The 14,796-nt window shown below is 40.5% G+C and overlaps 1 protein-coding gene across 1 annotated transcript in view; it reads right to left on the bottom strand.

The window, feature by feature from the left end:
- Positions 1-1,377: 1,377 nt before the first annotated feature.
- Positions 1,378-14,796, bottom strand: part of cachd1 (cache domain containing 1) — a 72,943-nt gene continuing 59,524 nt past the window's right edge. Inside the window, exons 17-27 of the mRNA XM_044044179.1 lie at positions 14,207-14,329; positions 13,263-13,362; positions 13,040-13,156; positions 12,580-12,740; positions 12,360-12,446; positions 10,616-10,732; positions 9,970-10,121; positions 9,419-9,580; positions 8,324-8,401; positions 8,059-8,160; positions 1,378-2,840 (exon numbers count right to left, since the gene is read on the bottom strand). Coding sequence (XP_043900114.1) covers positions 2,596-2,840; positions 8,059-8,160; positions 8,324-8,401; positions 9,419-9,580; positions 9,970-10,121; positions 10,616-10,732; positions 12,360-12,446; positions 12,580-12,740; positions 13,040-13,156; positions 13,263-13,362; positions 14,207-14,329 — 1,444 coding nt within the window. The 3' untranslated portion in view covers positions 1,378-2,595. The remainder of the gene's footprint in view (positions 2,841-8,058; positions 8,161-8,323; positions 8,402-9,418; positions 9,581-9,969; positions 10,122-10,615; positions 10,733-12,359; positions 12,447-12,579; positions 12,741-13,039; positions 13,157-13,262; positions 13,363-14,206; positions 14,330-14,796) is intronic.

Raw genomic sequence — 14,796 nt, 5'->3', positions numbered from 1 at the left:
TTTAAAAATGTCAACAAACAATAACACACGACACACTATTTTTAAGTGTAAAATCAACTTTATCACATTCACATTGCAATAAATCTCAGTTCGATAACTTTATATGATACATGAGGGGGGGTGATGTACACATTCCTTCAGTACATTAATGCAATACAGAGTGTTCTCTACACACACACACACACACACACACACACACACACACAATCACACACGCACACGTACTTGTTTACAATGGCTGGTAAATACTGTTCAAGAGCGCTCCAGAAAAATAAAATGCCTTTTTAGACGACAAAAGGGAAATTCCCTCCAACGTGAGAAGATGCAGAGACTATGCAGTGAGATGCTACGAGACACCACGATTATGTACCATAAAAAGCGATGAGAGCAGGATAATCTTAATCACAAATTAGTGGCGACACTGGAATATGTGACCATGTCGTCGTACTCGCGTGGTGTGTTTTAATCTCTCTGCTCCATCAGTGGTGTCGAGGGACGTCGCACTTGTTCAGATGAACCTTTTAACAAGCTCACAATAACAGAAAGGAAAACACACTAAAGGAGTTGTGAAAGCGTTTGACAGTGTTGTGTAGCAACAGAACAACGGCACAGCTTACAGCAGTTCACCACCACAGAGCCAGTGTTGTTGTTGCTGTTGTTGTTGTTGTTGTTGTTGTTGTTGTTGTTGGCCATGACTCGGTGAAAAGATGTACGGTGAAAAAGAAGACGTGATAAAAAACATAAAAAGTGTGTATTTACTTTATTTTTTTTCTCCAAGTACTGACTTCCATCCAATATGGACCTAAATGAAAAATAAATCCAAGAAAAAAAAAACAAAAACAAACATCCACAGCGTCAACGGTATAGCGAGACGCCACGAGCGATTCACGAACATCCACCCCTGCGCGTACAGAGGACGTTAATATCAATTTGTGATTCTGTATTTACACTTCATAGACAGAGTAGATTGACAAATGACTTCATCAGAATAAAAAATAAGTGATATTTCATTCATAATAATTTCCTATAATTTCTCTAACACTATCTTGAGGGGAAAAAAAATACACAATACCGCATGACAGAAAGACACACTCACTCACTCACTCACCATCACACACACACACACACAAACGCAGAGACGTATAGAAAAGACATTTCTGAGTGGTTAACCACAGAGGAGCCAACAGATGGATGTGACCTCTGTACAATAACAGCAGCAATTTCTCCCTCTCTTTCAATCTCCTCGACAAGAAGGCGACTCCATCTTGGGCATCGATGGGAAGTGAACACACACACACACACGTACGAGATACATACATCAGCTTGGCCGCAGAGGCAAAAACAAAACAATTTGTGGTAAAAGCTGCTGGTCGACAGTGAAACTCTGAAACCGTCCCCCCAATTATCCTCACACACCAAATCCCCAGCGCTGACTAAAGCCAGGAATGTTAGTTTCTATCTTCCCTTCCTTCTCTTGTCTCGAGGAGGCTTTAAAAAGTCCGGCGAGCATCTGAAGTTCTGTCTCCTGACACAGACGACATGTCCACAGTGAATGCTGTCAGTTTCTGCTAAAAAAAAACAACTAAATCCAACTAAATGTGCACGTCTACATGTCAAAGACTACATCACTCCAACGCTGTGGATGAGGTAAAGGCTAAAACTAAGACACTGAGATGTGCTTTTAACTCGTATCAGCTTTACTGCACAGTTAAACATTATGGGTACAGAAGGTGGAAAGAAAAAGGGAAGCAAAAAAAAAATTAGCTACTCGTTATTCATCGTCAATATCCAGTTCTTCCATGTTTCTCAACGTGTCTAAATAACAATGAACATTCAGCTTCTTAAGGGAGTTAAAAACAGAGACTGACCCGCCCCAACTGTGATGCACTGATTGGCAGGAAGTCTATATCTCGTGACACTGACTTGCTTGTGTCTGCGGCAGCTGCTTGCTTATCTGTCTACCCCTTTAATAAATAGTAGAAAAATAACTTTTTCCTCTTTTTTTTTTTTAAGTGTTTCTTCCTGTGTTTATGTGAAGCGTTCGCCGACTACGAGTTCACAGAGATTTTGTGAAAATGTTCAAAAATCTCTTCCCACTTCACCTAAGAGCAGCAGCTACTCCTTTAGGTCAAGGCAACAAAAAATAAAAATAAAAATGGCATGTTTATCTGGAGAGTAAAGCTACTGTAGAATCCATGATATAATCCCATATTAGATCCAGGGTTAAGTGTTGGAAAGTTAATAATTTCACTCTTCAGGGAGCAATTTTCACAGATGCATGGAGTTTGGAGAGGACACAAGTCCACGGATCCATGTTGGCCTTCCATGTTACAGGCGTTCAGGCTTCCAGTTCCTCGTTGAAGGTTGAGATGTTGGCACAAAGCGAACGTGGGCGAAAAATACGCACACAATCTGACACGGAGGTCCCAGTGTCTCAGCTCCAAGTGTGGGTTTAAGTCCAGCTGTGGAATCTCTCTTCCTCCCCTCCATCCTTAACAGTACCCACTGTGTAAACAAGCCCAACGTTCTTTTCTTTTTAAAAATAGTCTCTTTTTTTCTCGTAAAAAAATAAAAGTTCCACCATTGGCCGGGGGATCAGCACTCTGCGTCCACACTGTGCACGGTGACCGCCGCCTGCAGGTGGTGCGTGTGCAGTGGGTGGTGGTGCGAGTGCGTGTGTCGGTACGGGTGGAACTTGTGGCTGAGCAACGCAGCCGTTTGGGGGGGCGTGTCCAGGTCCAGGTCGTCATCGTGGTTGCCGACGTCCACGCCGGCCGACAGCGGGTCGTTGTTTCCCGGTGGATTCTCGCTGTCCTCCTGCGGACTCATGGTGCTATAACCTGGACACACACACACAAAAAAACATGAATTATTTCTCAGTCTTCTACATTCATGACTTCAAGGCACACCGTTCAACTCTGACTCATCAAAGATCACAGTGGATGGTTCACATTCTTAACTGCAAGTGTCTTGCATCTGAAGATGACAAGTACCGTTTTGTAAGAACAGAAAATATCACATTTATGAAGCCACTTGTTATTAAAGTGGGACATTTATAAAAAGAAGAACGAGATCTAGCTCCAGAGAAAGCAAACTCTCCTCCACTATTGGGTCAAATACAACAACGCTCATACAGCATCTCTGATCTTGATGCAAATACTGAGGTGACACAGATCTGATTTGAAAATGCAGAAGTGACGATCAGATTTCAAATGGCTCTGAAAGAAAATCAAATCTGAGAACTGAAAACATGGGATATAAGTCACTTATAAGTCAGCCTTGTCACTGAAACATGACCATGAGATGTTTGACTTACCATCACACAGATAAGACTCATTTGACTCATCATCAATCTTAAATTTTAATATTTATCGTTAGGTCATGATAATTTTGAAGCATGAAAGTTAGGACATAAATCAGAGATAGGTTGAAAATTTGTTGTATTTATATATTATTTTAGAAGAGGCATATTCAATCAATGAGTCCTCGTGCCAGGTTGTAAATAGTGACTCATCAATTAATCCTCAACTATTTTGATAATCAAGTGTTTTTTTAATACTTGAAACAAGTTGATTTCTGATTTTTCAGCGTATTAAATGTGAATATTTTTGGTTTCTTTGCTCCATTTGACAAAGAAATCATTAAAAGTGAAAGACATTTTGAGAAGTTTGGGAAACATTGATCAACATCTTTCAACATTTTCTGACATTTCACGGGAGCAAACAAAGAAAAATAAGCGACAGATTAATCAATTATGAAAATAATTGTTTGTCGCAGCTCTAATTATCATTTGATCTTGATCATTTGTGACTCTTCTATGGCAAATAAAGCTTCCTCATCCTTGCATTAAAGTGTAGCAGTTAGTGTCTTGATGCCGTTTTGTAATCCACTTCCTTGTTTTAAAAATATAACACAGTAAATATCAAACTGAAACATATCACAAATCATATCGCAGTTTCAATATCTGTCAGAAAAATCACAATGAGTTGCTTCCCCTAAATGGGCCTGCACTAGTTAATGACAACAGAAGCAGCATTACTTCCATTCCTAGATGATACATCAGAACAGTTAAGGGACGTAAACCAACAACACCGCGTACTGTAGTAGCTACAAATGTGCCAGTTTGCCCTCAGTGCCAAGAAATGAGAAGACGCTATGAAAAGGATCTACTTAGCGAAATAAAACCCTGGAGCAGTAGACGCTCAACACAGAAGCATCTGAATTCAAAGCTCACACAATGTTTTCTTCACACAAACATACGACAGGAACACTGACAACTAAATATCCCCGCTGGGATTATCTTCTCCATGTTTTCAGCTTCCACGCAACAAATTTGAAAAAAAGAAAAAGAAAGGACGCATACATATTTATGGCACTTCCCTACACATACGTTGAGCCTGGAGGAGGCAGCGCCAGGAGCCAACATGGCTGCTAGTGTCGCCTACATCGGTTTGAGTAGAGCAGAAGCTGCTGTCACACACACAAAATGACTGGGTCAAAGAATAATTCACTGACAGCTTGAACATAAGGACACTGATATATCATGATTCTGCAGGCCTGCAGGATACCCTCCGAACTTTTTGATGACTGAGGTTACCAACGCTCTCATGCTAACTGCACTAATTAACTCAGTGAGCTAGCTTTCATCAGCCCTGGTAGTTCACCTAATGGAGTATTAGACACGGGGAAATGTGTGGTTAGAAGCTCAGTGGTGAGTGCATTAATGTTTCAGGCCACAAACGACCTCACTGTTGGCATCACCTAATTGTTCCCAATTAGCCACAAAGCTAAAAAGCTAACGCCAGCTGACGACAGGTCACCAGTCGACGCGCTCACATTAAGCTAATGGCTTCAATTTTCTTCTTCAGCGGAGTCGTTTATCGAGTGGGATTCATTACCGTGACACTCAGGACCGTGACATCCACATAAGACAGTCTGATTATGAATGATAAGGAGGAGAACTGATTATCGTTATTATATATAATAATGATTTGAGTGTGTGTACTTAAACATATTAGTCATAGGAAATGAAGACATTTTTACTGGACCACACAACTTTAAAAGTCCTTTTCAGGGTTAAGACTTGGTTTTGGGGTTAAGGGAAGCATTGGACATTGACTTGTGATTCGCATTATGTCTTTGAATGTTCACACTAAAAATGCTGTACAAGAATGTGTGTGTGGGGGATATGTGCTGATGGTGAAATGTGCAAATTTGCCCAAACAACAGCGTCTTTTTATCCTCCAGGGTGAACATATCTGATCCCTCGTTGATCTTTACATTGACATTTTAAAGTCAAAAACTTGGCTTTTTATTGACGGTCCCCAGGCAAATGTTCAGTAATTCCTAACACATAATATTGCTGTTGTTAAAATTTTCTTTTGGCAGATTCTCCAAAGACTAGCCAGGGTTCAAAACAAAAAAAAGGTGAAACAGAAAAATGAGGGAAGGGAAACGAGATGTGAGGACGAGGGAAGGATAGAGAGAGGGGGAGGGGAGGATTAAAAGAAAGACAGGGAGACATACTTCAAAGACGTTTCAGACTTGGTAGATGCCGACTTTGGCAAAATGTATCCGTCTTTTTTGTCCCAGGAGCGAGAGCCAAGAGTTCAGGCAGGTCTACGGCTTATTTTTGTCCTGTTGACAACTTTCAGCAGCAGCTAAGACAAGCAAATCCCTCTTAAAGTCAAGAGATAAAGAGACAGACATACACACCAACAGACGGACGGACTCCAAATGTCTTATTAGGGACTGGACCTTTGAGATTTATGAGCACGAGAAGACTTTTAACTGCTGGAGACAGATATAAAGTCAAAGGTTTCACTGACAACTGAGAGTTATTAGGTGAGCGAAATTTGAAGTTAGTCAAACGCGCTTATTTATCTTCTTGCTGAGCTTTAGACGGGGTGATTTAAAACACTCCACTCTGTATTTCTATGTTGAGCATGACACCAGCAGCTGGTTGGTTTAGTCTTAACGAAATAACAATAACAATAACAATAAGAGCTGTCCTGGCTCTGTCGAAATCCACTTGCAAGCTTCTGTAGTACTCAGCTGGTCAGGAGTTGTCAGAGTTTGCAGGGTTACAGATACACACACTCATCTCCTGTTACGTTATTATGTTATTGTGTGATCTGACTCCAGATGTGAAAGAAGGGCAGAATTGTGTTCACTCCTGTGTGGCTTAGATTTGCCATTTTAAAATAAATAGATAGATAATTGTGATAATTGCTTTAAAACGGTGCATTTGTATGCCCCCCCCGGAAATCTTCACATGATCAAATTTTAATGTCGAGATTATCTTTGCTTAGAAGTACCAGACTTGTAACAGTGAATTGTTCCTTTTTTTCTACATGATATAAATGATACGTTTGGAATAACACATGTGGCATATGCAGCATGTGACGTGTTCACTGTGAACTGGGCCATCTCGTCTCCTGGAGGCTGACGCTGCAGAGCAAACTGAGCACTGTTTTCATGATCCTTGAGTTAACTTGTATAATGTTTACACCATCGTGCTATAGGAGTGTGTGGACCTTTGGCTGAGCAGAGAAAAGATTCAACTCGGTTGCATCAAGCTATGAATTGGATTCCTCTCCACCCTTGTCTTCTTGCCCTTCCATTTATACATGTTTACACTAGTTTTCAGAGTTTTTTTTTCAGTTAGACAAAGTTTATTAGCCTTTGTCACGGATAGAATGAGAGAAACATGAGAAATAATCAAGATACCACACTTTTATTTCACTGACTTCATGCAATAGTTCTTCGATATTTAGGATTAAATTAAATTACTCCTTTGCAGGAGAATCTTCAATGAAGCGCAGAGAAAATAACACTAACCTCACAAATCAATGTTAAACTATTTTTCCCTCTTTCCTCTCCGGCTTAATCGAACTTTTTTTTTATTTATTTATTTTTTATCCTCGCCTTGTGTTTCTCTGTAGCCCACACTCTCCTCTCTTCATATTCATCCTCTCTTGTCATGTGCAGTTACACAACAAGTAACAGAGACACTCACTGCCAGGAGGTGCAGTGATGCCGTCCACATGTAGGTGGTAAGAGCCCGTGTGGGTGAAAACTACCCGCCCACACTCGCCGAGTGTCAGACCTGCAAGTTCTACACATGAGTGTTCTCCAAAAATGATGTCCTGAGCTGTGATGAACGGAACACGCCAGGAGCAGAAACCTGGCAATAATATCCATTTCATACAAGGTGCAAATTTTGTTTTTTGACAATGTTTGGTGAGGGATTTATGCCAATGATTATTAGTGTATTAAACCCCTGGTTTTAATGTGGTGTCAAATACAACCTGGTCATTTATACTCTTTTATACAATCATTTCAGCAACCAGGTATCTGACTTACTCACATGTGTTCTGTACGATCTGTAATTTTATAACCAGGAAAAGAACCGTTTACATAAAAAGTGTTTATTGTGATGTCACTTTCCTGAAATAAATAAGGGTAAAACAGATAAATCCTCTTTATCTCATGACATCTAGCTCTCCTGCAATGAATCCAGAGGCAACAAGGATCTCCTTAAGGGAGTGTTTCACGTTTATTTTGTGGCTTTGTGACACAAGAGAAAATAATAATTTGCAAGAATGGAGAGATTATCGGGAATCAGGGGTGATTACGTGAAATTGTAATTATGTTCAACCTTCACAGGGTGGAACACTAGTTTCAGGAAGACCTGTAAAAGTAGCTGTCGGTGAATCTCAAGCTCCACAACAACAGCAACTTGGTGAGTGGGTATTTTGGTATGCTTCGTCCAGTTGGAGACAAATAGTCCAGAAAGAGACAATTTCACCGACTACCACGTTGCCATGGTTATTGTGGAGAACCGTGGAACTATTGGTGAGGAAAATAGACTCTACAAACAGTTTCTTCTGCCGTGACAGAGCATAACTAGGCACTAGGTGCAACCTACTCATTTCCTGTTTCTATTAAAGACGATGTACAGGTGAGAATGCAGAACACAACTAGAGATTTGGATTGTTGTTTTTATTCTTTGTTAATCAATAAATGCATGTGGCACAGAAGAAATAAACGTCTTACCGTGGTCACTCTCCGTCCCAGATCGTCCCCAGTACCGCCGTCTCCGTTCAGGAGTGTGTGTGTGTCTCTCAATCACCGCAGCTATAAATCTAGTGTTACTGACTGGAAGAGAAGAGAAGAGAGCACACAGGTCAGAACAGAGTTCAGTGGCGCTCAAATATGACAAAGTCGAGACCTGGCGGACTTCGAATATAAATAAACAAAAAAATAATAACAATAATAATAATAAAACAAAAGCTTTCAAAGCCTCTAAAGCACAACTCACTGATCCCTCTGTCCTCGTGGCTGTCTTCATCCCGCTCGTCTCTTTCGTTATCCAGGTTCGACATTCTCACCGACATTTCTGGAGCAATGTGAAGGTTAACAGAGCATGAGGAGAGAAGCACAGGAGGCTGAGGTGAGATACAGTCGCTGCTACTATTCTGAAAAACTGTGAAGTATTTCACGCATGGTGAGTAGGCAGGACGTGGATAGACTTTCTATATCCAAACAAAGTTGAATTACAGACATACTGTGAGGCAACATGTTAGCACCTTTGCTCCAGATAATAAACTGTGTATTAAAGGATTAGCCAGAGGAAAGGCTAACTGGTGTATGAATCTATTGTCAGCACTTGCCAGACTCTTTGTTATTCATGCTGCTTTAAAACATCATTTGGTGTAATTGTAATGATAATAATAATAATAATAATAATAATAATAATAACAACAATAACAACAATAACAATAGCAATAACGATGATAATAATAGTAATAATAACGATGATGATAATAATAATAATAATGATAATAATAATTATAATAATAATGATAATATCTTCAGGGAGGAAATTTCAGAGTCCTTTTGTTTTTGTTTTTGTTTTTGGGCCAAACGAAAAGAAAAGTGAAGGACAATCCACTACAAACACTTCAAGCAGCAGAAATGTGCATTTCACTTAATACATGTTAACAATTTTACATTCATTTCAATGTCACTGATCCATAAACTGCATGGTTCAACATAAATATCTGTATAAATATATATATAGCCCCTTTTCCACCACAGGAAGTTTTCTCATTTAGACAGGATTTTGAAAAACCTCAGAACATTTCCTCCAAAATGACCCAAACTTTCACCGAAAGAAGAACCTACTCGCGATGTGGGACTTTACAGATTAACAGGAAATCTAGAGGGGCGGGGCTGTGTGCTGAAGAACGCTGATTGGTGGAACAGCAACTGCAAATTTGGGTTGCTGAGGAAACGCAAACCACACAGATTAACATGAATTATTTCCCCGAGGTAAATAAGTTCCTGGAAATGTTGGTGGAAAAGGGAGCTAACGTGAGACCAACTCACTTACACTTAGTTATTCTATACGTACCCTGAGCCGCCAGTGGCGACATGTGCTGATGCGACCGCCTGTGGATTTGGTGTCTGTATGCATACACAGCCAGCACCAACACCATGATACATCCCATAATGCCCCCAGCAACTGGACCCACGGGGGCGCTCTTGATCATATTCAGAGAAGCAACCTCCTCATCTGCAGAAAGGAGACAATGAAAGGGTGAGCAAACAAAAACTAGAGGGATGGATAAGCAGAGGGTTGTTAAAAAAATGAAACACTATAACGGAAAAATATTATTCAAGGGCTAAAGCTCCGGAAATGAGATTGGATGAGTCAGTCACTTAAAACAAATTCACAGTTACAAACCTGCATGTTGTGTAATGTTACCCAGGACAAATAACTCACTGTCTGCTTTTTAAAAGAGTCCCATTTTCACAATAATAGGCCTGCAGATTACTATTTATCAACGGTAACTTGAACTATTCGTTCACGTCATTTACGAGAGAAAATAAATGTATATTCTTATATATGGAAGTATAAAGTGTTGTAGTAGGATAAAAAAAATGATAATAAAAGACTCTCACCGACGAGCCCTAGGCCGTCCGCGTATGGGCTCTTTGCACCAACAATGCCTCCGAAACACTCTTTCTGCAGGGCACAGTAGGGCTTGTCCAGGTGAGTCTTCCCATCGCTGTCCACCATGCACCACTCGCAGTCCAACACACCGAAACAGTCACTGAAACGAGGCGCAGAATACAACGATCGGACCATTTCTATACAAGTCATCTTGAAGCAGGCTCAATGTGTTGTCCTTCTGTTTACTTTGTTGATTTTTTATGAGTTTAGACAGACATTAACATAGTATCTGTGATTTTGTAGTGAAAAAAAAAAAGGTGCTTTAGTTTCTTTTTGCCAATCATTCTAAATGTAACACACATATAAAGCTGTCACACAAATGACAGAAATGTTATATTATGCACAAATCTGCTCTTGTCAGAATTTATACTATAAATTGGATTCAATGAGCAACACTGCCTGGGTAATACACACAAAGGCAACCCATACACTTCCAATGTATTACCACTGGGTGGCAGTCATCTATACCAGTAAGTCATTTTTATATACAGTCTGTGCTCATGGCAGATTTATGTGCCTCTGGTGTGTGTGTGTATACGTCTCTGTAGGCATGGACTTCATGCTGACTGTGCACGTGTGTAGTATAGTGTGTACCTGCTGGTGTATCTCTGGCTACAGCGCGTGTTGATGCACTGAGGCAGGGTATCATGCAGACTGGGATCAATCACATTCAGACTGACCGGCTCCTGGTGCACTTCACAACTGGGATTCCTTTACAACACACACACACACACACACACACAGACAATCGTAAAACAAACAAGAAGCTACTGACTGGCAGAGAGGCAGTGCATATTGATCAAAAATCCTTATGTGAAACATGATTAGGTTCAAGAACAAAATAAAAAAAAAAAGTAAAGGCAATCTTAAAAAAACATCCACTACAGCCTTTGACAGCTCGTCAGCGTATGCAAATAAGCTCGGAGAAAAGGACAAACCCCGGCACTGCCTGACACAAAACATAGAACAACCTGACAGCCAAACATGATAATTGCACGTTTCCCCTGAAATAAAAACAGGAATTGGCATTTTAAACATTGACATGCTGTCAAAGAAGCTGCTGATGAAGTGTGAAGTGAATGATGGACAGACAGAACGGCAGGAACAAGCACACGAGAGAAAACAGCGCATGGAGACGTAAAATGTGAAGAAAATCCCACAAACACTTACAAAGCACTCCCATTCTCGCATTGTTTGACCACAATTACATGTGACAAGGACACAGACTTACTGTACATTTAAAACATAAAGCTAAATACTGCTTGTAGTAACTTCCAAAATTCTATATGAGAGTTTATTACACACAGAAAAACAGTTTGTTGATATTTAATGAGACATAACTAAAACTAGCATATTATCCAATAACTACAAAGAATCTATCAACATCACTGGTGATATTTAATGGAGAATTCAATTAAAAAAGAATGAATATAAGACACTGTAATGTAAAATAGGGCAGAACGATTTTGAAATATTATGTAATTATGATTATTTTGACATTTTGAAAATGTGATTGCGGTAGGATTCGTAATATTAGAGGGAACAACTAATTTTTATTGTGTAAATAACATCTAAAATGACTGTGTGTGTAACTCTGTGTGAAATAGAGTTGCAAACTAACAATTATTTTTGTAATAGGTTCATCTGTTGATCATTTTCTTGATTAATTGAGTGATCGTTTGGCCCATAAAATGTCAAAAACTTGGAAATGATGATGTTCTCGAATGTATTGTTTTGTCCACAAACCAAAATGATTCAGTTTTAATGATTTCTTTGTTATATGGAGCAAAGTAATTAAGAAAATATTTACATTTTAGAAACTAAAACAATCAGAAATCTTGTGTTAATAATGACAAAAAACTTCAAACCGATTCATCGATTATCAAAATAGTTGACGATTCATTTAGCAATCGATTAATAATCGGTTCATCGAGTGATATTATATCATAACATGCATTTTGGTGCAAAAAATTGGATTGACAGATTGGAAAATTGCAGTAGTCTGTGATGTGATTTTATCTAAATATAATGAAAAATCTTTATCTTCTGTTATTATGTAAACTGCTTTTACAATTTTTTTAAAAAAAACCACCACTGAATATCTCCGAACACTTAAGAGACAATGAATAAATAAACTACACCTCACGCAGCCAGTTATGTTACTGCCACGTGATACATCATTCATACTAAAAGGATCAAAATCATCTGAAAACTAAGAGCTCTCTGTAGCGACTTGAATGAAATTAGTTTTCCCTTTTGTCTCCATACTGTGTCATCAAATATAATTAGAATGTGTGGACATAAATGTAGCAGCGCTCAGACAAAAATGTCCACTGACCTGTTCTCAGCGTTGGTGAGGTTGCCTGTGCACTCGTTGACCTCTAGAGGGCACTCACAGGGACACTCGCACTCATTCTGCTCCATTCTGAAAACCCCCCACAAACAATGACACGTTCAGGGAGAAACACTCAAGCGATGGGCTTCATTAAATATGTCCCTGGTCTGGATTTTTACTAAACCCTCTAAGCTTTGAAGAGTTGCACGGGTGAAGCATTTACCTGTGGCAGTTGAGGCAGAGCCGGTCCACGGTGCTGCAGGCGCAGAATGCCAGAGAGTCACATGTCTCGTTGACGATGCCAGCGAAAGCGTTGGTGCCGGGGATTCGGATCAGGCGATACTTGGAACAATGGCTACCATGGACCAGGTTAGTGAGATCACCCTGAAAATAAAACCATGAGATTTCAGCCCAATGGGAATCTTGGAGTTTTTAAAATATATTTATATATTCATTTTTAAGGGTGCAAAAACGATCAGTGACACCTTTGAGCCTACAGACTTTATATTGGGGACACTGAATTATCAGGGTAAGTAAGTAAATATACTATACAGAACGGCAACACCAATGATCACCACTAGATGGCAGCACTGTACTGACAAATACGAATAAGGTGCACTCTTCAGTAGCAGTGCCTTGTCAGAGAGAAACTTGTTTTGCTGTGCTCTCTGAGGTATGCTTACCATGATGCTGGTGTTGAACTTGTAGAAGCGCTGCACAGTGCGGTCACTGAAGCTGTTGCACAGGTTTTTCTTGACAAAATTGGGATGATTCAGGATGTCGTTGGCCACCAGCGGCTCCTGTTTTTTTTGGAATGAAACACAAAAAGATCAGTTCATGGATGAAAATGACTGCATTTTGAGTATTTTCTCTCTGTTGAACACAACAACCAAACACTGTTTGTACCTTGTGTGTGATGTGCTGTTGCTCAGCAGGGGCATGACCTTTTGGGTCAATGAGAGTGGGATGTGCTACCAAGTATCCTCTGTCCTCCATAATGAAACACCTGGAATGTGCAGACACAAATGAAAAGAGGGTTAATAACAGCGAGCTCAGTAACGTGATTAAACGTCTATTAAAGGAAAGGAAAGCATCTTTATTATATAATAAAATATACAACTGATACCGCACAACGAAATTTCAATGTCAGAAGGAGGGTTGATCAGAGCCGCTGCGACTGAGCGCGCCGCAAACAAGGGACCAACGTGACCGAATGTTTTTTGATGGTGGGAGGAAACCGGAGAGCCCGGGGAGAACACAGAAAGTGTGGAGTTTGCATGTTCTCCGTCCCAGACCAGGAATCGAACCCAGCACCTTCTTGCTGTGAGGCAACACAGCAACAGCTATTGCTTGACTATGTCCCTCTTTTCACCCCCAGCGCTATGTTCGGCTTCATTCATGTGCATAATAGTGTACCATTCTGCTTCCCTTAGTTCCTCCACCATTCCTCTGCACCCCACGTCCCCCCCTTTGAGCTAATCCTGTGTTATGTGACCTCCAAAACACCAACAGAGAGATCACGAAGGAAGTGGAGTGATAGAGGACTGGTAGTGGAGCGAGGTGGAAAAGAAAGCCGAAGGAAGTACGTAGGACCGAGGCAGCAGCAACGCTACATCTCTAACAGGAATGCTGTGATAATCAGCTTATCTCTTTTCCCTCATTTTCCCCCCCCTTCTTGATCTCTCTGCATGTTTAATTCTCACTCCTCAGTACGACAGATAATTAGCTGCAGCAGGGGAAATTCAGGGGAAAAGGGAACAGAATGAAAAAGGAAGAAAAAGCAGAAGTGATTTGCATAACGGAAACGGGAAACAAATCACTCTTCATGTCTACTGTTGTCCTGCACTTACCTGAGCTTGTTGCCTTTGTCCTGGTTGCAGACGGGCAACAGGTCGAGGAGGACTTTGTAGAAGTAGCGGAGGGTGAAGTCGATGCCCATCACTGCTACGGCGTAACCAGGCGCCGACAGTGAGCTGCAGAACAGCGAGGACACAGCGGAAGATTAAGAGAGAGAAAAAACGAAACAAACCTTCCTGTTTAACAGTTGTTTTTGTGAGTGTGTGTGGTGAGCTTCACGCGTGCACCTGCACACACACACACACACACACACACAAATACATGTGTTTACACAACACAGACTGTCTGATGATATGCTCACTGAGCCAGTGTAACACAGCTCACGGGCTCACAGTGAATGTTTGTGTGTACACTGAACGTTTGCATGGACCAAAGTAAACACTTCTTATCACGCTGATTAAACACCGATGCTGTCCCTGTTGCAGTGAGACTCGCATTTGCAGCTTGTACACTACATGTCAATCTCACTAACAGTACCAGGCCTTTACTGTTCTCCAACTCTCGCAGGCTGTGACTAAAACATTATGTAATTAAGTGCTATAACAGACCGAGGGCTTTTTATTCCACTCCACTCAGACCATGT

Source organism: Solea senegalensis, linkage group LG14 (assembly GCF_019176455.1).
Source record: "Solea senegalensis isolate Sse05_10M linkage group LG14, IFAPA_SoseM_1, whole genome shotgun sequence".
Taxonomy (NCBI): Eukaryota; Metazoa; Chordata; class Actinopteri; order Pleuronectiformes; family Soleidae; genus Solea; species Solea senegalensis.
The sequence above is the reverse complement of the archived record's forward strand: the minus strand, read 5'-3'. Positions and strand labels throughout refer to the sequence as shown.